Source organism: Terrapene carolina, unplaced genomic scaffold, assembly GCF_002925995.2.
Source record: "Terrapene carolina triunguis isolate 2854851 unplaced genomic scaffold, T_m_triunguis-2.0 Scaffold714, whole genome shotgun sequence".
Classification (NCBI taxonomy): Eukaryota; Metazoa; Chordata; order Testudines; family Emydidae; genus Terrapene; species Terrapene triunguis.
Genome location: NW_020665065.1, coordinates 3,920,403 through 3,944,559, shown reverse-complemented (window position 1 = coordinate 3,944,559; position 24,157 = coordinate 3,920,403). Strand labels below are relative to the sequence as shown.

The 24,157-nt window shown below is 39.6% G+C and overlaps 1 protein-coding gene across 1 annotated transcript in view; it reads left to right on the top strand.

Annotated features, from left to right (window-relative positions):
• Positions 1-301: 301 nt before the first annotated feature.
• Positions 302-24,157, top strand: part of PRDM16 (PR/SET domain 16) — a 69,361-nt gene continuing 45,505 nt past the window's right edge. The window contains exons 1-3 of the mRNA XM_029913527.1: positions 302-340; positions 6,837-6,971; positions 20,709-20,811. Of these exons, the coding sequence (XP_029769387.1) occupies positions 314-340; positions 6,837-6,971; positions 20,709-20,811 (265 nt within the window). The 5' untranslated portion in view covers positions 302-313. The remainder of the gene's footprint in view (positions 341-6,836; positions 6,972-20,708; positions 20,812-24,157) is intronic.

The window sequence follows — 24,157 nt, the reverse complement described above, 5'->3', positions numbered from 1 at the left end:
GGCTCCAAAATTCATCTCTCTGTAATGGGCCTTTCCAAAACCCCTGATACAAACACACCTGAAGTCAGGAGCGTTGGAGGATTGTTTTAGCTGAAGAGACTAAAGAGGGGAGAGACAGGAAAGCTGGAGGCAGAGAAACTGAGATCAAGCCATGGCCCTGGCAGCGTGGACAGAGAGGAAGGGGTGGATTATAGCAGAAGAAGTGACATAATTTGGATGTGAAGAGAGAAAGAAATGAAGGAGTGTTGCTTAACCCTAGGTTTGGTGATAGAATGATGAAGAGGATAGTGGAGCTGTCAAATGTGATAGAGAAATGGGTGAGAGAAGTCATGAAAAAAAGGTAAATTCAATTTTTGACTTGTGTCTAAGAAAGCAGTGGAGAAATCCATGACAATAAAATGGATAGACAAGAAGAAATGGGAAGCTGATCAGAGAGAGAGATTGCAGAGGGATCATACATATTTTTATTTGTTCTGATTAATATTACAATATGGCCCAAAGGCCTTAATCTGGATCAAAGCCTTTTTGTGCTAAGTGACCTACAGCACATACAGAGAGGTAGATCTGGGTATAGTCAAGACATATGTTCCTCTTTCCCTATGAACTCTGCTTTGTGGGCAGTGGTATACTGTTTTGGACAGTAAGATATGCAAGGAAGAATGCAGTTAATGTTGTCCTGACACTGTGTGAAATATCCATAAATTATCTCTTTTGACCTTTTGTGAAAGATTTGTCAATTTCTAGTCACAGGTGATTTTTACAGAGAGTGCTGATTAATTCAGTTAACCATGGGCCAAATTCCCTCTCAAGCACACCTGTACAACTTCACTGGCATAAAAGAGGTTGTTAGAGTGTAAAACAAAAGGCAGAATTTGGTCTGTTAGATTTAAACTCAGTTATTTCAGATTCACTTGTTAAGTACAAACGCGACTTTTACATTTTTCTGTATCATTCCGTTTGCTGCTGCTGAATATACAATACAAGACACCTAAGGCTGGACCATCAAGCAAACCTGAGGCTGCTCAGAAAAAAAGGGACCTCTTGGGGTACTCGTGCTTTGTAAATTTGTGAAGCGTTTGCCAACATCGATAAGTAAAAGCCCATGCCATTTAGAGAGGAAGGGTGGTCTTGTGGTTAAAGAGAGAGCTGAATTCAATTCCTGGCTCTCCCACAGACTCCCTGTTGCTTAATCTCTGTGTGCCACAATTCTACATCTTTAAAATACAGATAGAAATACTTCAACCTTCCCACGCTTTGTCTGTCTTTTCTATTTCGATTGTGAGTTCTCTGGGGCATGGACTGTCTCTCACTATGTGTCTGTACAATGCCTAGCACAAAGTGGCCTTGATCTTGGTTGGGAGCTCCAGATGCTACTGTAATACAATTCATAATAATTTAACATGACACACAGATAGAATTGCTGCCTAGTCCATCCAAAATCACTAGTCACTTTTAAAAATGTTGGGCAATGTCTTTAACTGATTTGGAAACAGTTGATGCTACAAATTAGCAAGCACTAAGTTTCTGATCGTCTTTCAACATAAACGGTTAGAAAACTAGGTGTGCTTTAGGGGGTATTTTAAACATCTCTCTACATGTGTGTTCGGCACAAAAAAACAGGACACTGCTCAGGTAGTGGGGGACTACTTGCCAATTTTTTTCTTATAGAGCATCAAAAAAGGATGTGGGTGTTTATAAATGGTATCTTTTGAGGTGTTAGCCACAGTGTACTGGATTTAGTTAAGAATGCGTACACCATGGAGTTGGCTGTGAAGTACAGTACTTTATTTCAGTAAGTAGTTGGTTCTGCCTATCTTTCTGTGATGTCAGAACATCATCCTTTTTAGGCAATTCACAGCATGGGGCATTTGAAGCTTGTCAGACAAATACAGCAGCGTTGAAATATTTACATCAAAAAGTCAACATTTGCCAATAAATGGTATCTGAGATATTGCAGTTATTTCTCTTCCATATATGGGGGAAACTGTATGGTAAATTTTGGCAAATACTGATATCTTAATATAGAAACTAGTGTTTAAATGTCAGATTTACACAACCAGCCTCGTGTGCATGTGTGTGTTGTTCTGCTGTGTCATTTTTGTATCCACACTAAATTGCAGGCAAGTATAGTAATTACACAACTAACTACCTCTTTATGCCTTCAGATCAGGTAGTTAAACCTATAACCACTAACATTTTCACCTCCTATTAATTGTAGGCATAGAAAAAAGTGCTAATGCAATTATTTACGAGAGAAAAGTTGCTCCTTGAAAAAACTGGAGGCCACGTTGACTTCTAAATAAAATTAATTGGGTTAGCTGTTTTAAAACAAATTAGTTAATTATTATCCATGCCTGTTAAATTTGCTTTGTACCCAACCCTTATGAACTCCTCCTGTTCTAAACAACGATGAGGGGCAATATCCCACCACAGCAAAGGAACGAAATTCAGACTCAGCTTTCTCTGTTGCACCAAAATGTAGCACACATGAAATGAGGCACTCTTAAATGAGTCCAGGCTGCTACCGTATCTAGAGCCAAACTGAAGGTGGTAGTGAAAGTCCTACCTCTGAATATGGAAGGTATTCTGGAGTACATATAGCTCCTTAATGCTCCTTATTTATATTATGGCAATGTGTACAGGCCCCAGCTAGGATCAAGGCCTTATTGGGTAAGGCACTGGACACACCCAAAGTAAGAGATTCAGGTCACACAGGAAGACAATGACAGAGCCAGAAATTGATCCTGGATCTACAGAATCCCAGTCCAGTGCCTTAGTCACAGGTGATTCTTCCTAATGCAGTCTGGGGGTTTGTCTACACCATGCATTAGTTCATACTAGAGATGTATAAATTCTGTTGTGCAGTAACTGGCCCATGTGGACCCTTCTGGCACACGTTAAAAGTTCCCTAGTGCATGTTCCTGTAGTCCCATTTTGAACAGTCCTACATTAATGTGCACTAGGGAACTTTTAGTGCATGCCAGCAGGATCCACCCAGGCCACCGAGTGCACAACACGCTAGCATGCACTAGAATTCACATCCCTCTAGCATGGACTAATGCCTCATATAGGCAAGCCTTGAGTGTGCTGATAGACAGAGTCTCCATTAAAGAGAAGTGCTAATAATCATTTTCCTCCTTTTCAGCTTTGTTTGCTGTATGTTCATAAACGGTATTCATTTCTTACAAAACTGCCCCACCACGAGGGTGGCCACGCAGGCATTCCCAGAATACTAGAAGTCCTGGTACTTCCAGGAAGAGTGAGGGCCTGCCCCCACCAGCGTGAGCCATGCCAGTGGGGGCAGAGCAGTACACTTTTCAAAATGGCATCTCCCATCTCATACCGGACAAAAGCTTGTCCAGTTTTGTCTCAGTACCAGCCACGGGACAAAAGCAAAAGCTTAGGAAAGCAAAACTCTCCAGCTTAAAACAGGACGAATGACCTGCCTACCAACCCCGTGCACAGGCCCTGTATCTGCCAACTATCTCACCCTGCAACAGGAAGCTGTTTTTATTTTCAGTGCCCTGATCAAAACCAGAGAGAAACACGTGATACAGTCAGGGCCGGCTCCAGCATTTCCTAGAGGGAGTGAGGGACCTGCCGCTCCCGAATTGTCGGAGGTGCCGCCCCTCTCCCTTGGCCGCCCCAAGCACCTGCTTGTTAAGCTGGTGCCTGGAGCCGGCCCTGGATACAGTAAAGTATTGTACAGAACATAGTTTGGTGGTGTTGCTGGGCCGCTGTTCATATCAGCTCAGTTTATTTACAGGTTGGAGGAGTGTGTGAAAAATGAGGGTTTCAGTTCTCAGAGTTTCGCATAAATATTTTTTCCGGTTTTGGTTCATGAGATTTCACGCCCCCAGAGTTTCAATTTGGGCTTGAAAGCTCAAACCAGTGAGCTTCATGTGATTTTTAGCCAGGCTAGGCTTCATTCTGAAACACAAGGTCTCAATGGTTCATGAGTTGTGAGTCTTTCAGCAAATTTGAGCTGAGTTCTGGGTTCGACCAGCACTCGCTGAAGTGTCTATCCCCAGCCCTCAGAGAGTGCAAAAAGAAAGCTTATAATTTAGATCATGCTGGTAGTCCTGGACATTGCTATCTTGTTTGACAGTATCTCTTCAGCATTTGACCTCATTCAGATTGTCACTACTATAATGTACATTCCACCTTGACAATGTTGTGAAGATTGGGGGATGCTGCTGGATGCTACTTATTAAGCTAATTAAAAGCTTCTGCACCGTGTTTAATTCAGCAGCTGAACATCAAACATACATCATGATTTTGTTACCCAGAGTATTTTTATTATTGCAGTTAGGACAAGTCAGGTCCATGGTGACAAATGCACTCCTTTCCCAGGAGAACTGCCTCCTTTTTAAAAAACTTTCCAAACTTCTGAAGCTTTTCTGTTTGAGTTATATCCTCATTTTACCTCTTATCTTTTAATATAAATCTTTTGTCTATGGGAGTTTCAGATTACTCATTACTTTGATATATAAGCATTAAACTAACCAGTCATGGCACTTTCTGGTAGGCTAAGGGTTAATTATCATTTTTTGACAGTTAGTTTCAGACTTTCACTGTGGAAACATTGTATGTGGCTGGACCAGAATCTGTGAATATTCTTCTGTGAGGCAGACCCTGCCAAAGTAGTTCACACCTTTGTAACCTCAAGGCTAGTTTATTTCGGTTCGTTCTACTTAGCGCAACACTTGAAGTCCATCCAGATGCTTCAGCTAGTGCAAAATGCAGCAGCTCATCTCTTGAAGGTGCCATGCTGGTCTGAATGTTTGAAACCCCAGTGCTTCTCGCTCTGAACTGTTTGCCTCTCTATGGTTACAATCTGTAAGGCCCTTTATGGTCTAGGACCCAGTTAAATTGGAGATCTCAGTTTCTGTATCCTGTTGTAGGAAATTAGATTATCTAGAGCCTGCGAGGATGTGTGTACTTTTTCTTTACAATTATTTCAGGAAGCCGGGCTGGAGTGGAGTTTCCGAGGGGAGGCTGTACAGTGATCCAGAGAGAGAGTAGCTACAGGGATGATCGTGTGTTCCTTATTACAAGCAGGGATGGTAGCACCACACTATTATTAAGCTTGCCTGATATTTCCCATTATTGGGACCCTTTTTTTAGTTGCTTATAACTACAACCATTTGGGCTGAAATTTTTCATACTGGGTGACTGACTCAGGCTGAATGTTTTTTGAAAATTTCAGCCTCAGACAGGTCAGCCATTTCCAAGAAGGAGGCCAGGGAAGAAAAATATGTTGTTTTGCCTGTGTTTAAAAAAAAAAAAATTTGTTGACCTTTCCTAAAGCTCTAACATCCTCGGCTTTGAAGCAGAAACTTGAAATTTGGTAAGAGAGTGGTGGTCTTTGTGTCAGGGATGTGCCTTTTACATTTTGCATGAAAATCTGCCACCCCAGCTGCTGGTCACATTGGGTGAGTGAGCCAGAACATGCTGGAGGGGAGAGGGGGCTCTGGCTCGCTCAGCCCCTGTCCCCGGCAGCCAAGCCCAGGCAGGGAGCAGGCAGCTGCTGCCTCCCAGCCAGGCTGTCTCAAGCAGAAGTGGCTCCATCCCACTCCCTGCCTGGCTGCTGGGGAGAGCGGCTGAACGCACCAGGGGGAGGTGCAGGGAGAGATGGACTGACCCCTCCTACCCTACCCCCCACACACAAGTAACATGGGGCGGGGAGAGTGCAGCAGCCCCTGGTGGGGGGGATGTCAGTGGGCAGAGGACACATGGGACAATCATGTCTCCTCCCCTTTAGATTGTGGGCCCCCTACCCCCAAGTATGGGGAGGCACCAGTTGTGTAGGGCTGAGTAGGACTTTCCTTGCAATTACTGCTCTGGACTGCTGCAGGCCAGAGCTGGGGCCACAACCAGGCACCAAAACTGAGAGCAAGAAGTTTGTCTCTCCTGTGCTGTCAATGACCTGGACCTAGGCAGCATGGAGGAGGAAGCTACCTGATTTCAACACAGAGAGGACAAAAGCTAGACCTGCAGGAGTTGGGGGAGTCATTTGGGACTATGAACAGGGAGGTGGAGGAAGACTGGGAACTGGAGTTGTGAAGGAGTCTGGGACTGGCTTGGAAAGGAGACTGGGAATAGGAACTAGTGGGGAAGGGTGACAGAGATTGGTGGGAGGGGAGATAGTTCTGATTTGTTTTTGCAGGACTGAATGTCTGTTTTTATTTACAGTAGTAAGTACTGTGCTCCTTTTTGAACTTAATAATAGAAACAGATAACGTGGAGATGGAGCCATATAAGTCCCTAGATAGTTAATAGAAAGCAGTTTAGAAAAGGTGGCCAGTTTAGTTGTAATAGATATATGGATACTGGAGCTCTATTTTCCCTGCTCATTATGGATATGATCATGTGCCCCTTGACTCAATGGAGGTTCTTGACCGGGACTTAAGCAGCTTTGTAATTCAGCTGATGTTATTCTGTTTGTACAGGTCTGTCGCATCTTACGTGCATTTAACATGCACGATTTCAGCTTTACACGGTCGGCAAAAACAAAAAAAAGAGAAAAATAACAATTTTAATACTATACTTGTAGTGCGGGCGATTCCGCCCGCCATTCAACTCAATGTAATTTTGACTATACACGGTTTTCACTTTACATGCTAACCGCAGAACAGAACCCCCGCGTAAGATGAGACTCACCTGTATATCTTTATGAGTCATGTAGACTAACAAGCTGTTTCTCTAGCTTTACTTCTTGTTTTGGGGCCCTGCAATGCAAATAATTATAAAAGTACATTTCTCACTTGTTGATTTCCATATTTATCATTTCATCTCAAGTGAAAAATATTCTTCCACCTCCTCTTCTTCTTCAGATCGCTGATGACCTGGGAAATGAGAAATTCTGTGCTGATGCTAATCAGACTGGAGCTGGAAATTGGCTGAAATACATCCGAGTGGCCTGTTCCTGTGATGAACAAAATCTAGCTGTATGTCCCGTTAATGACCAGGTATGCTTCTGCTCAGTTGAGCCATCACAATGTGCTTTTTTATAGCTTTGGCAATTATCAGGTTGCTACAGTCAACTGATCACTTGAACAAATACAGGTTTGCTTTGTATTTAGGGGAAAAGCAAAACATCATCATGTGAAAATTCAGAGGATATATTTACGAGGTTCAGCTGAGATAATAGCCCTTAAATCGGTATGCTTTTCTGAACGTCTCTGGTCTGGGAATCAAACTTGAACAAGATGAATTTAGGTTTTCTCCTGTAGTGTTTCTGGAGTTAGGGCCATACGACAGGAACAGACTTTCACCTGCTATTTTTCCTCCACTCTCTTTGAATTTTAAGCTAATATGTGGTTCACATTTTATTTTAGGTGAACCAGCTCTCCACTCCCTACATATACTTAGGCACGGAAAGATTAGATCTTTATCAATAAATATCAGTAAACGTCAATTTCACTGCACACACACAAACCACCAAAAAATAAATTTCCATCAATAATAATTGAAATTTACAGATAGGCACAGTCAGAAAAATGCTGCTTGAGAACTTATTAGAGTCAAAATCCAGCAATTTGGACTTTTGAATTAGGCTTGTTACAAATAGACTAGCAAATTAAGCGTAAAAACAAGTATGATCTGTTTTGTTTTGACATGTGATGATGAGTTGTTTTAACAGTTTATAAAGCTTTAACTTTTTGAATCTTAATGTCCACTGTCATTAAATACTAATTTTTCTGTCCACACACACAATTTTACACAACTCTGAAAATTTCAATTGATAAAAATCTAAAAAGTCCAAACATTGATATTTTTTTTCTGTATCAGCTGCTTATTCTCTTGCCCCACACCCACTCCCTGCTGTCCACACACAAACAGGGCCGGCGCAACCCATTAGGCGACCTAGGCGGTTGCCTAGGGCACTACAATTTGGGGGGCGGCGACCGCGGCGGTATTTTGGCGGCGGGACCTTCCACTGCCTCTGTGGGGGGCGGCATTTCAGGGCGGGACCTTCCGCCACCAAGGGCGGCAGAAAACCTGGCAGCACTCCTGAACATAAACACACACTAGCCATAATATTCTGTTTGTGACATCACACTTGGTTATTGTGGAGATGATGATGACATCACAGAGAAAGTATTATGGCTCTGCATGAGGAATAAGCAGCATGAGCGGATAAACTGAAACAAAGTTCCTTTTTTAGTGCACAGGCAGATATTCATACCAGTAAAATCTGAAAGAAGCAAATAATCAGATAGCCAGGCAGTGTCTGTCTGTCTGACAGGATACAGACACAGAACTGCTCCTAAATGGTGAGCCTGGTTCTCCTCTGTCCTGTATTTTGTGTAGTTTTTTATACCTGTGCAAAGTGGGTGTAAAAATCCACCCTTCTTTTTTGGTAACACTTTACACAGTCCTAAAGATCGCACAAGGTGCAAGGCAGTGGAGAATCAGGCCCTAAGTGTTTTTTTTCCCAACAAAATGTTTTGCACATTGTGTCAGCTCTTTAGGGAATTAAGGCTGCTGTCTGGTTGAAAAGGTGGTTTGAGTAACTCAGGTTGCTTTACGCCACATCGCAAGCAAATAATATCCGAGAGGAATCAATTTGTAAGAGTTTTTAAGGGGGCTTGTTTGTTCCTGAAGTGACTGTCTCTGGTAGCAGATTGCTATTACACTGGGACTTGAACAGAATTTATTCAATTTAAAAGTTTGTCCATAAGGTTGCACAATGTAGGACAACATGGAGATGATGGGGAAATGAGGCTGGAGCCATTTAGTTTTCAAGACGTCATGTTTCCAGTTTCAATGGCTGCAGTTTTCTTTTGTTTATTTTTATCCTTCTCTGGCACCATTCAGGCTTGGAGAGTGTTGGTAATAGAGCCCTCACGGGATGTTATCTCTTCTTTGTGTGAGACTCAAGAAAATGACACACGTTTTTCTTTCCACTTTTTCTGCAAATGCTGCAAGAGGAACCTAATTACAATCAGCAGATTATCTCCAGGTTTTTTTGGAATCCAAGACAGAGGCTTATATACTCCAATCCAGAGTCCCGATAATTTAGCAAAATTTGTAGAACAGCAGCACTTTGGCTGAATCCAAGTGGCTGAGTGGGATGTCCGTTCAGCAGCTCTGATCTTTTTCAGGACACAAGCACTGACAGCAAGCTGAAACCTGAATTCTCTTGATTAAAAAATAAATGAATGAATGAGATCAATGCTGGTAGTTCATCGCAGTTCGAACAGTAGAAAGTGCATGCTGTACCCTGACAGTGATGGATAGGAAGTCTGCTCCCAAGCTGTGAATTAAGTTTTTGTCTGTATTTAAATGGGGGGGGGGGGAATGGTTTTGGGGACTGTTGAGAGAGGAATAGAAACCTAATAGGCATGGTGTGGAGATGTCTGTGGCATGCTCTCCTTGGGGAGGAGATGATACAAGGAATTAATATGATTTTTATAATGATATTCCCAAAAGCTCAGTCATCTTCCCTCCTAGACAGATGACAAAGTGTTGTGAGGATTAATTAGCTAGTTTTTGTAAAGCGCTTGGAAGATTAAAAAATTGAAATGGGTACACGAGGAACATTTAGATCTGGGGATTTAGAAGACCTCAAATTGAGTAAAGTTCAGGTCCAGGGTGTTGATTCAGGCCTATCTCAATGAGAAGTGCAATACCAAGATTATTACTACCTACCATTGTCGATAGGCATTTGGAGGCATAAAGGGATGAACCGTGAGGGAGAATATATTTCTATCATGCGTGTTACTAAGGAAGACATTACAAGAATCTCTTTAGTAGAAATGGAAGCCAAAATATTGCTCTGAGTGTGACATAGAGATGGGCACGCCCGTTCATATAAAATGAGAATTGACCTGAACTTTTCACACAACGCTTGACCCAGTCCAAAATCCAAACTTGGTGAAGTTTGAAATATTTCCATAAACGTTTTCTCATTCATATTTTAACAGGCTCCTACAGAGCTTGACTTTGGAGATGAGTGGAAATGGGAAAGCCAAAATACTGCAATATTTGTAGCCTGATTCCTAGACCGACAGGATCTGGATGAGCTTTTGGATAAAAGCATCCGAACTTTGGTTGCTTATATAAAATGAACTCCTGATTGCTGTGATGTCCATCCACTACTCATCACGGACCCTCTTGAAACAAGGACCCTTATAACCAAGAGCCTTACATTTATCATCAACTCCATGCCTCACATCAAAAGCTGCTCTATCCTCTATGCATTCTGTAGCACATGGAGCTGAATTCCATATCTCAGTTTCAGAAAGTGACAGGATAAATATCATAGGAGCCATTATGTTTCCCCTTACCTATAACCTAGACCTTTACAGTCCTTCATTCTGTGCAGATTATACAGGTCTCCAGGCAGGCTACAAATGGCCTGATTTCCTTTTAGTGCATCCCACAGATTATTTGAGCTCAGCCTATTACACTAAGTCATATCTTTGGGACTCCCAATAGATTTAGCAGCTCCAGTGCAACTGGATACACAGTCTAATACCTTCTGGCACCACCTTATACCTTACTAGCCCTGTCTCCAGTTAGTTGTGTTCACTCCCTGCCTTAAGAAATGTAGTTTCGCCCAACGGTCTATTCAAGCAACTCTACTTCTATAACACTTGCTGTTGCCAAAAAGGTCCTTTACCAGGAATTTGAAAAAGCCATTTGCAGTTTTTGAATTAACCAATGTAGCCACTGTAATAAATACAAACAACCCAGGGGAATCATTGGAGCGGGATAAGGACCTTCCAAGTTTGGGCTCCTTGTAAGGATATTTTAGACTAAATAAAAGAGAGTAGAAATATGCCAATTTGATGTTAATGTACATTTTTTTTCTGTTTGAAATATTAACCTTTAGACTACTGGCCTTTTCTAAGCATGCCAGGTTAATGGTTTGATTGAGAGCAATGTGTATATATTTTGCCAACAGCTAGAGGGCTAAATGATTATTTGTATCCCATTTGATTTTAAGACCAATTAATTGCATTTCTTTTCCTTCATCTGGAGCTTCTTGGTTGTGCACAGTTTCAATGTATGTAGTAGTCTGATTAGAAAGAACTTCTGTATTGCACTCACACCAGTCCTGGTTTCTCTACCTTCTGTTACATTCTAGCCATTTCCTGTGTATTTGCTTTATTATAAATTCACTAAAACATACATCAAAAAAGATAGCAAAATGGTTATTCAAGAAGAGGGAAATAAAAAGGCCCCCAAATGTAACTAGATGGTAGGCATTTCAAAGTGTTTTCTCCCTCCAGCCTCTTTCCTGAAGCAATGAAGACTTTTAGGTCAAGACAGCTGGTAGGAATAAAAAGGTCCAGTGTACAAAGTGCAGCAGACAATGGTGATTGATAACCAGAAGTCCCAGACACTTATGTGAAAAAATCATAGGCATAACAACATCGAGGTCAGGATGTACTTTTTCTCAAGCCGCTCATTATGACAATCTGTGGGCAGCAATAGGCCTTACAATATTTGGGATAATCAGCAGCTCATTGAAATCCTTGTAGGCTTTATTATCATTATTATTATCAATTTTAACATTTACATGGGGGAAATACCAGTAAGCGTGCCCATGCTGGATTAATATTATTACTTTCCCCCTTTTCGTTCTCCACACCATCTTAAAAACAAAATGCAAACACAATTTTCTTTTCTTGGAAAAATTCAAACTATTGCCATTATCTAAGTGTGACTCTGTTTTGCTAGTGGATAGTCTGGCCTGAAGAGTTTCAATACATACAGATAGGTCTAGGATTTGCACCTGAAGTTGTTTTAATATTGGGGGGGGGGAAACAGGAATATGAAATGAAGAAGTAACAGAAAAGAAAAAAATCACAAACCTACCTCTCAGGGCTGAAGTATTAATCTCCGTTAATGTGAAAATATCCAGAAGCCAATTCCTGCTCCCAGTGAATTGAACGGGAGTAGGGTCAAATCATTGCAACAAGCCAAAGTTGTCTTTTGGATGAGAAGAACATTTTCTATTTTGAACTTTAGCCAATTTAAGGTTCCTAGTCGCTGTACACTCACTAGACACCAAAATCCAGGTTTAGGAATTTCTAATCCTACCCATCAGAACCATTAGGGTAATGAGGAGCAAAATAATGAAGAGACACTCTAGACTTTCAAGCGCATTTTAAATTCCATTGTGGCTAGTTAAAGCCTCTATAGTTAGACCCTCATTTATACTGATGGGGAAAATCATATTTCACTCTTCACTCTGCCTTTTTTTGCTGACACTTATTAGAATTCAGTGTAAATAAAATAATAATGAACATTCAGATAAGGTTTGATCTTGCAATGCTTATGCCCATGGGTAATTCTATGCATGTGAGCAGCATTACTCATATGCATATATGTTTGTAGGGTTGGCGCCATAGTGGTTTACTGGCATTAATCCAGTTATCAGGTGTTACACATTTATCAGATTATCAGAGCTGAGGTCACACTTCTTTCTTATACACTATAAACTGTGAATAATTCTCTGGGGTGTGATTCTGCAAGGTCCTGAACACCATCAGTATCCGTCTCATGAGAATTTACGCGGCTCAGAACTTAATAGGCTCAAGCCCTAAACCATCAAGCAGAATGTGACTTTTCGAAGTGAATGAACATTTTCAATTTCTGCCTAACAAACAAGTGAATGTTAATTCCTTGTGTTCAGCATGGTGCACATTCTGTCTATAGACTGGAACTCAGGCTCGATGGAGAAAGGTTCGACCACACCCATTCAGTAGGCATGCAAAGATTAATCTTCTTTATTTAAACATGTAAAGAAAACAAGAGCTCTGTAATAAAAGATTACCCACAAAATAACTAAACATCATGGTGCTGATGAAAGCCAGGGCAAGCTTTTAATCAAAACCATTTGCTATCCAGACAAAAATAAGACATGTTTACATTGGGACGTGGTCCTTTTCACTCTTATTTGTGCATACATCGGACTGAGCTCTGATCTCCTCGACACCCATGTGAAGCAGGAACAGCTTCAATAATGCCAATAGAATTATTCTGGATTTACAGACGTGTGACTAAGAGCAGCGTGTGGATTGCCGAACATTTTCTTCACTTCTTCTAAAGTAAATTGTTGCTCTTCTTCAAAGACACTAGTTGTAACATTTTATCCTCCAGTTCCATTTTTAAACCAATTCTCCAAATGTCAATTTTAGCATGAAGTTTTTGAAGCTAATTCTTACGGGCCAATATACACCCAAGCAAAAGCAAAATACACCATCCCAATATAGGCAAAGTCCTGAAGTACTTACCCAATACTGACAGGCAAAAACACACTGGAGTGGTGTAGTTTACATACATCTGACTGCATCTTTAGATCAACAGCGCTTAGAAATACTTTTAGTGTTGGTCACATAATTTCTAATATAACTAACTACTTGCAAGAGAGAGAAAAACTACAGCAGTAATTCTCCGTTTAAATTGTCTCAAACTGTGTACATCACTTCTGTTTCACGCTGATGCAATTAGTGGGTGCACTTTTTGATCTTTGGCTGAACACTGCAGCTGTTTTCTCAGTTCTGTGATGTGTGCCTTTCTTAAAAGTAGAAAAATGCCACCACGCTGAAGCTTACATCACTATCATCATGCAACAGGTAAACAATGCTGTTTCTAATGAAAGATATTTGAATAATGAGGTAGTACTCAGATGTACTTTGTTCACTCCACATGTTTCATCTTTGTCTATTGCATGGATACTGCAAACAGTTAGACAATTACCACATTGTTTTTAAATGTCTGTCTGTTTCACGAAGACTCTTTTCATAGCAAAGATGTACAGTCTTTGACTACACTGTGATGTAGTGTTAATGAGATGGGACTTAGAATTCTGCATAATCAGTAATTGTACTAAGCGGTTTTTAATATGCTGCAAAATGTTGTGTGCTACTCAGAGCTCGGTTCCTCCTAGATATCCCCAACACCAGGCTATCATCCTTAGAAACAGCTCGAGAAACACAGTTTTTAAGAGGAAAAAATAAAAGGACCTCATAAAAGTGCCTGATCCAAAAGCCCATTGAAGTCACTGGGAGTCTTTCCTTTGGGCTGTGGTTCGGGCCCCGTAGAACATAATTTGTCTCTTTTTTTATTAATAATCCATATCTAGGCAGTGAGAAATCCTTAGGAAAATCAAGAACTGCAAACAGGAGTGTAACATTTTCAAGTCTCTGGGAGAGCATTGCACTAAAACTATATTTTTGTATCTTCTTCTCAGGCTCAATATCATTAGCTGACCATTAATATTTGTTTGGTGTTTAAAATTTTAATGGTGACATCTTCTGATGTAAGAAAAATGAAAAAGAAAATTAATAGGACTTTGATGAAAGTAGAGAATATCAATTATTTCAAAAATATGATCTTTTTATGTACTATTTAGTCTGATACTTTTCAGTTAATGGCAAACAAAGGGGAAAGGGTTTTAAACACAGCAGTAGTTTTAATTAATTCAGAATTTCAGTAGCACAATTGCAAGATGAAGTTAATTATTAGAATGAAGAATATGATAAAATGAATGTGACTCCTGCAGATTCTAACCTTTTCCAGAGTAATTAATCTATCTTGTATTTTTACATTTCTTGATTGTTACTGTTTACCTCAGCTGCTTTTTGTTTTTGAAAACATATGGAAGGGGGCAAACATGGTGATAATGATGTATTGAATTAGATTTAATGTGAGCCATTGATTATTACAGTTTTGAAGATACGGGGTGAAATCCAGGCCCCAATGAAAGAAACGAGTGTGTAAGTATTGACTTCACTGTGGCCCGGATTTCACTCATGATTTCAGAACATCTGCTGTTTATATCTATGTAAAAATGGAGTGTCTGTAGACTAGATATTCCTGAAAATTTTGCTTTTTTTGTCAGTATTGGGTTGGTTTTGGATTATTGGCTCAGAGAGGTCTACTCATAAGTAGGTATCTTGGGTTTCAGAATTTTTCTTGGTTCACTGACATAGATGTGAGTAAGTGGCACTAAATTATCAATTTTGTACCTACTGGGACTAACCCAAGGTCTTTCCTCTGATAATTCTTACTCTGGCAAAACTCCCATTGAGCTCTTTGGGAGTCTTGCCTGAATAATGACTGGTCTGAAAACTGAGCAAGATATTCAGTATTTGGCTCATCGTCTCTGTGGCATGAGACAGGAAAGAAATAAGCATGATGTGAAAATGAAGAAAAGCCTTTTTTGAAAAAAGTAACACTCCATATCAACTGTAGTTTTTCTTTGGAGCCTACCCAGAATGCAAATAATTGTGGTTTGTATCTAATGATTAAGCCTATTTTCCCGGGGATATGTTCACCTCTCAACATTATATATTTTGAAAAAATAAGAATGTGTTTCACGGCTATAGAGCCTTTAGTTCGAGGATCTCAGAGCACTTTAGAGCGAGAGGCCCTGATCCTGCAAGTAGCTCTGCATAGGCTGACCCCCTGAGCCCATGCACCGTCCCATTGACTTGGAGGATCAGAGCTATTGTAGATCCGGGAAGCAGTTAGTCGCAATCCAAACAGTGAAATTTTGTTGAGAAGTTTGCAATGATTCAAAACAAGCTAAATTTGGAAAATGCAAGAATGGAATACGAGTCAATTTCAGACGGATTTTATATTTCCCCTTTGCTATTTGATATCATGTCCATGTTACTGATAAAAATTCCAAGTTAAGCAACAGAACTTAAAACAGCTTTTGTGTTAGAACTCATTGGTCTGCTATGAATGTGATATTAATTCTTGAATTAATCTCTGGCTGAAGTTATCGGACTTTCAAAATAAAGGAGCACAAATAGAGACAATTGGGGAACTCAAATAAATTGTCTTAAATGTGTTTAGCAATAATGGAAATTGTTTTTTATTTTTGCCTGCCCTGATTTATTTTGTATTAGTTGATCTTCATAATCAGGATTTTTCTTGCAATTCAAATAACAATTTTTTGAATCTCAGGCCTTTTAATGAAGAAAGAGCTGTGAAAATAAAATCCTCCGCCTGTTTGAAACTTAGACTGCTGGCTGTATAACCCAAACTTCCTTTTCCTTTGATTTGCAGCAATGTTGTAGTCTCTATTACATGCATAATGTAGGGAGGGTCTCCAGAGAGAACAGTCCTCACTGATAAGATTAGGGGGAGTGTCTCAGACTTGAGTTTAGATAATCGAGAAAGGATCACTAAAGAAATCCCTCTGCAAGAGAGATGCACAGAATGATGATGCAGTAGCCAGGATGGTCCTTCAGTGCATGAGCTGTCATAAGGCCTGAAATACCAGCTGCCTCTCTTTTAAGTATAGAGGATGGCTTTTGTCACCAGCTCCACTGATACTGGGGTACCTTATTGGAAAGCTTTAAACTTAACTCAAGTCTCTGAATTGACGCACCTTACTCAGAGAAAACAGGTCAGACATTTAATTTCTTATTTCTTCTTTAACTTCTTGCCTATACTGGTCTCTTTTTCTTTTCATGTTATTGTTGGCACTTTTGTTTTCATTCAGTTCCTTGTTTTGATATGCTTAGTGTCTTGAAACTGATCATAATGTTTAAGTCAAACAGTATTTAGGTCTTTTATTTCCAAGTTTGGTTGAGGGTAGATTTTGCATGCATATTTGGTCTGCCTAGTCCTAAATTGGTAGAAGGAGGTTTGGACGAGATGGCCTTAAAACAACTGTTAAATGAAAAGCAGTGAGAGTTGCAGTGAAGGCAAGGGGTGAAGAGAGAGTGCCTGTAGCTTTTGGTATTTATTTACAAGCTATTATTTTAGTTGGTAAAGACTGCCCCCTAATGGAACAACTCGGAAGGCATAATAATGCACCCCCCACAACTAAACTACTAGGTGTGTTGTTTGAAGAAAATCAGTGCTGTTAAAGTCACTAAAAATAAGAAAAGTAATTGTCTTCTCTTTCTCACTTATGTTTAGACCAGCCAGATATATTTTTCATCAAAGACATATATAATGTTAATTGAATAATCAAAATGTATTGAATCAAAGCTATATCCCTGAATACTACTTATTACAGCAGATAATGCGTGAGGATATCTTACTGAATAGTAATGATTAGGGCTGACAAGTGATTAAAAAACATAACCGTGATTAATCGTGCGATTAAAAAAATTAATCGTGATTAATCGCGCTGTTAAATAATAATAGAGTACCATTTATTTAAATATTTTTGGATGTTTTCTACATTTTCAAATATATTGATTTCAGCTACAACACAGAATAAAAAGTGTACAGTGCTCACTTATATTATTATTTTTATTTCAAATATTTGCACTGTAAAAAACAAAAGAAATAGTATTTTTCGATTCACCTAATACAAATATTATCATGCAATCTCTTTATCATGAAAGGTGAACTTACAAATGTAGAATTATGTACAAAAAATAACTGCATTCAAAAATAAAACAATGTGACACTTAAGAGCCTACAAGTCCACTCAGTCCTACTTCAGCCATACTATTTCTTTTATCATTTTTTACAGTGCAAATATTTGTAATAAAAAAAAATATAAAGTGAGCACTGTACACTTTGTATTCTGTGTTGTAATAGAAATCAATGTATTTGAAAATGTAGAAGAACACCCGAAAAAATTAAATAAATTTCAATTGGTATTCTATTGTTTAACAGTGTGATTAATCACGATTAATTTTTTTGAGTTAATCACGTGAGTTAACTGCGATTAATGGACAGCCCTAGTAATGATAAACTAAAAGTTATGTACTTAGTAAATACATTTTTACAGTTTGTTCTCTTTCTTTAACAGGATAAAAAATATGAATCATAGTGTAAGTTGATATGTGATGCTGACACATTGGGCCAATTCTTTCCTCAGACAAAACTTTTTTTTTGCTTTAGGAGAACGAGGTCCTGAATGTGTAATGTAACATGGTTATATTTCAACGCAGTTCTTAGATTGTATCAAATTAAAATAACAAGCAAACAGAAAAGAGGAACAACAGACAAGAGATAAGCAAGATATTATTTCCCCCTAAACGTAATTACTCCCAGGATCACACCCCTGCATAAACTCCTAAACTATATATGTTATTAATAAATAACCTAGTACTTGAGATACTTTACTGGCATATGGTAAACTACCATGTCTGTTTCAGAGGGGTAGCCCTGTTAGTCTGTATCAGTAAAACCAATGAGGAGTCCTTGTGGCACCTTAGAGACTAACAAATTTATTTGGGCATAAGCTTTTGTTGGCTAAAACCCACTTCATCAGATGCATGGGAGTGGGCCACATCCACCCTAATTGAATTGGGCTCGTTAGCACTGACCCCACACTTGGTAAGGCAACTCCCATCTTTTCATGTGCTGTATATTTATACCTGCTTACTGTATTTTCCACTCCATGCATCTAATGAAGTGGGTTCTAGCCCACGAAAGCTTATGCCCAAATACATTTGTTAGTCTCTAAGGTGCCACAAGGACGCCTCGTTGGTTTTACCATGTCTGTGTTCATCTGTAATGTGGAATATTAATTAATTTATGTACCTGAGATTTTTTGATCTAACTAAGGATTCATTCTGGGAAAAAAGCTCAGATGAGTAACCGTATTCAACTTTACCCCACTGACTCAGTGAGACTCCTTATGGGAGTAAAAATAGAAATTTATGTAAGTTTTGTCATGATCAGATCCTGAAACAATGAAGGCCCAACTCACATGCGGTACTGAGCTCTCATTGACTTCAGCCGGGGTTGCAGATGCTCAGAACTTCTGGGAATTTGGCCATTCTTGTGTATCGCAGTGTCTGTATGGAGAAATGAAAGAGACTTTGTGAATAAATATTCATCCCAGGGATATTGATCAGTATACACCATTAGACTTATAGGAATTCTGTTTGTTCGTTTCCTACTGAAACGGTGGATTGGCAGAGATTGAGTTATTATTGTTACTAAATCAGTGAACTATGACAGTGCTGAATAAAATCTAGCTTACACTCAGAAAAGGAAATTGCATGGGAGGTGGGGGAAGGAGACTTATCATTGATTAACTTGAAAAAAGAAAATTCTTATGAGCCTCTTATGTAAAACATCATGGTATTTATTCACCCTTACTAAAAGGATTGCCCAGTGCTAACGAAACCTTGCAATTGACTTTTAAGGTTAATAGCTAATATCCATTGAATTCTCAGAGTATTGCTATTAGAATAGGGCAAAGTCCAGGAAACTCTTTGGAAAATTGGAAACCTTCTTGGCCACGCATCCAAGGTTGAGAACTTCTTGAACCTTTTCTCCTGGCATATTCCCTTTCTACTTTGTCAGGGACACCAGCTCAACCCTCACCATTAGTTTCCTTCTAACACTCCCCTTTCTGTGCTTTATTCTTTGCTGCTTCTTTCGTTAGGTTATCCCCCAATCTTAGGTGACCTCCCTCTGTCAACTTGCTCCTAAAAACTCTTTCCTGTGTTGCCCACAAGGAGTGTGAGTGTGTGTGTGTGTGTGTGTGTGTGTGTGTGTGTGTGTGTGTGTGTAAAATACAATTAATAAAATAAATAAATGTAATGGAACCTCAGGCGCACATACCAAAAGCAACGATGTGATCTTATTACTGTAACCTTCGCCCGTCCTCACCTCGTTGTTTGTTACTCTCAGTTATTGCGTGACATCAAATGAAACTGACGGGAATCTGCCTGGGTGAAGGGGTCTGCCCAGATGTAATAATTTGCAGAAGAAGGGCCATAGACTGTCAGCTTATTGGGATCATGCTTTTCGTGTCCTGTAAAGGCTCTAACGCACTTTTGGATAGTGCATAATAAATAATAGTGCACACGACATAGTGTACGTAATAAACAGTACCTGCCATGTGTTAATGCACACGTATTGCTTGCAGCATTATCGTCTTTTGTCTCTTGGATTCAATGAATGTTCATCTTGTATAAATAAAACAACTGCTATTCCCCTCTAATAGATGTATCCCTAGGGTTCTGTTCAGGTTTATGTCTTATACACAAGTGGTCAAAGCTCACGCCAGCGCAGGAGATCGCTATAAGTTCTTTCAGACCATTTGAGCCCTGCGCTATGCAGTTTAAGTGGAGGCTTAAGTGGTGCATAGGACTGTTTGTGGGCTCTGCCCTTGAGTGGACGCCATCTATGTTGCCCGGATGGTGCTTCAGTGCAGCAAGACCGATATCTAAGAGGTGCAGTATTGTACTCGTCAAATTCCAAAATGTTTGGCCTATAGAGTACAAAGTTTGGCTGACAATATTTTGAATAGGGACAGAATGGCATCAGGGATTTGTGAAGAGAGACTGCATCTTTAAGGGCCAAATACTCCAATAGTGTAAATTGGTGTAGCTCCATTGACTTCCACGGAGCTACGCTAATTTAGATCAGCTGAAGAATTGGACCTCTGAGCACCAGCCTGATTCTGGCCTTGACTGGCAGGGACCAAGCCTAGTTCCCTGTCAATGTTACTTTCCATTTACAATAACAAATGTCAGTTCAGTAACCTTATGGGGGTGGGAGGAAGTTTTTTGTGTAATCTGGATAAGAGAGGCTCTTACTGTAAATACTACTTTATCATTCAAACTGCATGAAACTCTGACACACGTAGAGTATAAATAAAGGCAGAGAAAGAGCTCTCAGTAGCAATTATCAAACAAATCGAGTGACAGCCTCCCCTCTTAGCCAGAATCATTTGAGTTATTGCATAAAATTATAAAATGTTGCTTTGCATATTTAACGTGTCTGTCTCCTTTTTGTTTTCCTATCCCCAGATCTATTATAAAGTTATTAAAGAAATTGAGCCAGGAGAAGAACTGCTGGTGTATATGAAGGAAGGTGCCTATTCTCTTGGGAACATGCCACCTAGTCTGGAAGGTGAGGCCCTTATTATTCGATACCCCCAGTTGTGAGGTGCAGACAGGTGCTAACAAAAGCACATCCTGTAAGAAATGAAGCCTGCACTGTGCCTGTTCTCTTATGTAACTGCAGCCTGTTCGGAGGTTTTATAGTGATACCTTTTCTCACTGGCTAGGTTGATTGTCTTAGTCAATGAAGTCTGAGCAAACCCTTTTTTTAACTTAAACACAAGCCCAGCTACACTAATGTTAAGGAATGTTGTGGTTTTGAATACTGTAGGGGGCATCTCATTAATTCCCAGGGTGATCGTGGTGGTTTGTTTGCAGTAAAACTGAGCCAAACCATTATGAGACTTGCAAACCATGCTGTGTCTTTAGCTCACATGGCAAATGTGACCAAGGCAAAGTTGGAACAGCCATTGTGCTGTTATAATATCGTAGAATCATCGAATATCAGGGTTGGAAGGGACCTCAGGAGGTCATCTAGTCCAACCCCCGGCTCAAAGCAGGACCAATCCCCAGCTATGGATGGCTCCACAACATCAACTGACATTCAGCTGAACAGTTAGAGTGACAAGCTGCCTGAATTGATCACAAATAAAGTTAACATCTTCATTGCTACGTTGCCCAGCAATGTGTGTCTGTCTTGGCAGCATATTGGAATGGCACGTCAAGGTGCCTGGCACAAACGGGTGAGCAAATTGCTTAGAGGTATATTGCCTTGTGAATTGAGCAGAGCTAGGGGCTAAGCATTTTTATCTAGCTCTTACATTAGCATAATCATTTCCCCCTAAATACATTGATACTAATGATTAAAGTTCAGTAACCACACAGGACATCTAAAGAGCCATTATGCTTTCGTGGAGGAGTGAGTGTTTCATAATAGATACAGCAAGGAAATGTGAGTCAGGACTCCTGGGTTCTGTTTCTGACTATGCCATACACTTGCTATGTGAAATTAAAGGTAACTTGCAAGGGAAAAAACTGAGCTTATGTCCTTTCTCCTCTCTCCCTCCCCCCGCCGCCTTCCCCTTTTTATGAAGTGTAAAGATGGACTGAAATGATTTTTCCAGATCAAAGGGAGAGGGAAGAGGGGTTTCTGTTTGTATTTCATTAGAAATAGAGGTCTTATCTCCAGGGGAATACTCTGTGACTATTGGAGAACTAGTGATATGATGACATCATGAAAACAAAGAGTGAAAATGGAGAAGTTTTTGAAAGGGGAAGGGAAATAGTCAGACTGTTTACAACTTGGGCTTTGGTTTTAGAAGGATTTTTAAAAACTGGCTATTTATATAGGTGGCAAGAATATCAAAATTGTTTTTCTGAAGTCGATGGTGGTAGGCCATGGTCAGAGACAGGGTACCTGGCCAGATGGGCCTTTGGTCTGACCCAGTCTGACAGTTTCTAAGTTCCTATGTTTTGTTTTATTAATACTTATTTAACACAGTAATCAATATTTTGGTAAGAGGATGTGTTCATTAAAGATTCAATATCCCCCCTCCTTTCCCTTAAAGTGATAGAACTCACAATACAAGGGCTGGAAGTGAGTTATGGAAGTGGTCTCCCCGCAAAAACAGGGAAGACCAGACATGCTATTTCTGGTATTGCTAAAGTTAAAAACCTAAACCACAGAAAACTAATTTGAAAATATAATCTTGTAAGCCTCCTTTAAAGAATCAAAAAAGAACACAACCCACCTCTTTAAAAAACCCTTTGTAAGTCACATGTGTAACACTGAAACTAAAGCTAAGCTAACGTGAAGGGCTCTGTGCTTCCCGAACAAAAGTCACTGTTGCTGTGCTAAGAACTAATATATTTTAATGTGCTTTTGAGTTTGGCTCTAATGTGGTGACGATGAAAGTTAAAGACTAATATGAGAGGGAGGGTGACTGATCTCCAGTGAACAATTAGCTGAATTTAGCCAGTCTTTTCTGTTATTGACTGTGAGAATGGTTCATGATTGGTGCAAACTTGTTCATTATTATTTGATGATTGATTTATACAAATCTATTTCATCCTATGGGTTGCTCATGAGCTATTTGCCTATTGCTTTACCTAATCAATATTTGAAAACTAAGGTATTTTGGTTGGACATTCTGGTCACATGCTGGGTTTTGTTCCCTAACTGGTAGATTAATTTAACTCCTCGTTTCAGAATTCTAATGAAAATATTTAGGATTATAAATGTAAACTCCACTTTCTGTGAATATTCTGCAATATTTGTTTGATATTTGCTGTTTCATTGAGTGGTCCTATCAAAAACCTCTTTTGCTAAGGGTATTCTGAAAAAAATGAATGAAAAAAGAGTCCAAACACAAATAATACAAATTAACTGAAGTATTCAGGTTCATGTTTCTGAATAATTGTTTTCAGTATTCTCTCAGAAATACTAATGCTGTTTTTGAGAGCAAGACAGAGATGTGAGTAGTTTCTTCCTCAAAATAATGGCATAAAAACTAAATATAGCCTTGATCATTTGTGTAAAAAAAAAAAAAAAAAAAAAGGAGGGGGGCGGCTTACAAAATCAGGAAGAAAACTCAAAGCTGTTTCATTTAATGTAGGATGATCTGTTTTGCTTCAGAGATTTCATTTTTGGTTTTAATTGACATTTATTTGAACAAGCAAAAACACCTTGTTCCCTATAATACCCCATTGTTGTCATTATATAACATTTATCTGTCATTCTCCCAATAATGTGTCATGCTTTTGCCAGCTAATTGCTTTCAAATTGTAATAGCCCAACATCCAATATTTGTCTTTTTAATACTTTTTCACCTTCAGTAATGATTTCCTCCCCCTGTCCTGCTCCTTCCCTCCTACCCCCCCCCCCATTTAAACTCTGAATTGCACAAGAAAGAAAATGCAAAAATGTTCCACACAAAGATAATTATCATAAAAATCTTTTATCCAAACCCCAGCCGAATGCAGTAGACCCCTTATCACTGCAGGAATTTTGAGTAGGGCTCTTGAACTCCTTTGAGACTTGAGTCTGGTAGATTAGCATGTAGATGCCACATAATTGTGTTCCCCTTGGTTTCTCTGAAAGCTATTAGGCACTGATTTATTTTTCTGTTACATTCCTGCTTTGTCCTGAGTGTTACTGATGGAACTTAAGATAGACGCATATAACCACAGATTTGACAAACAAGACATTGAGCACTGGCAGCAATTTGTTGTTGTTGGATTTTTCTTTTTCTTTCTGCTAAGATATTGAAGTAGGAACCTGTTTTTGAAGGGCACCGTTTTTATGTATTGTGCTTAAAGGGGGAAAAAACCCTTAATGAACCCAAATACCATAAACCGGGAAGTTTGATCTAGTGATAAAGGCACAGCTCTGGGAGTCAGGAGATCTGAGCTTAGTT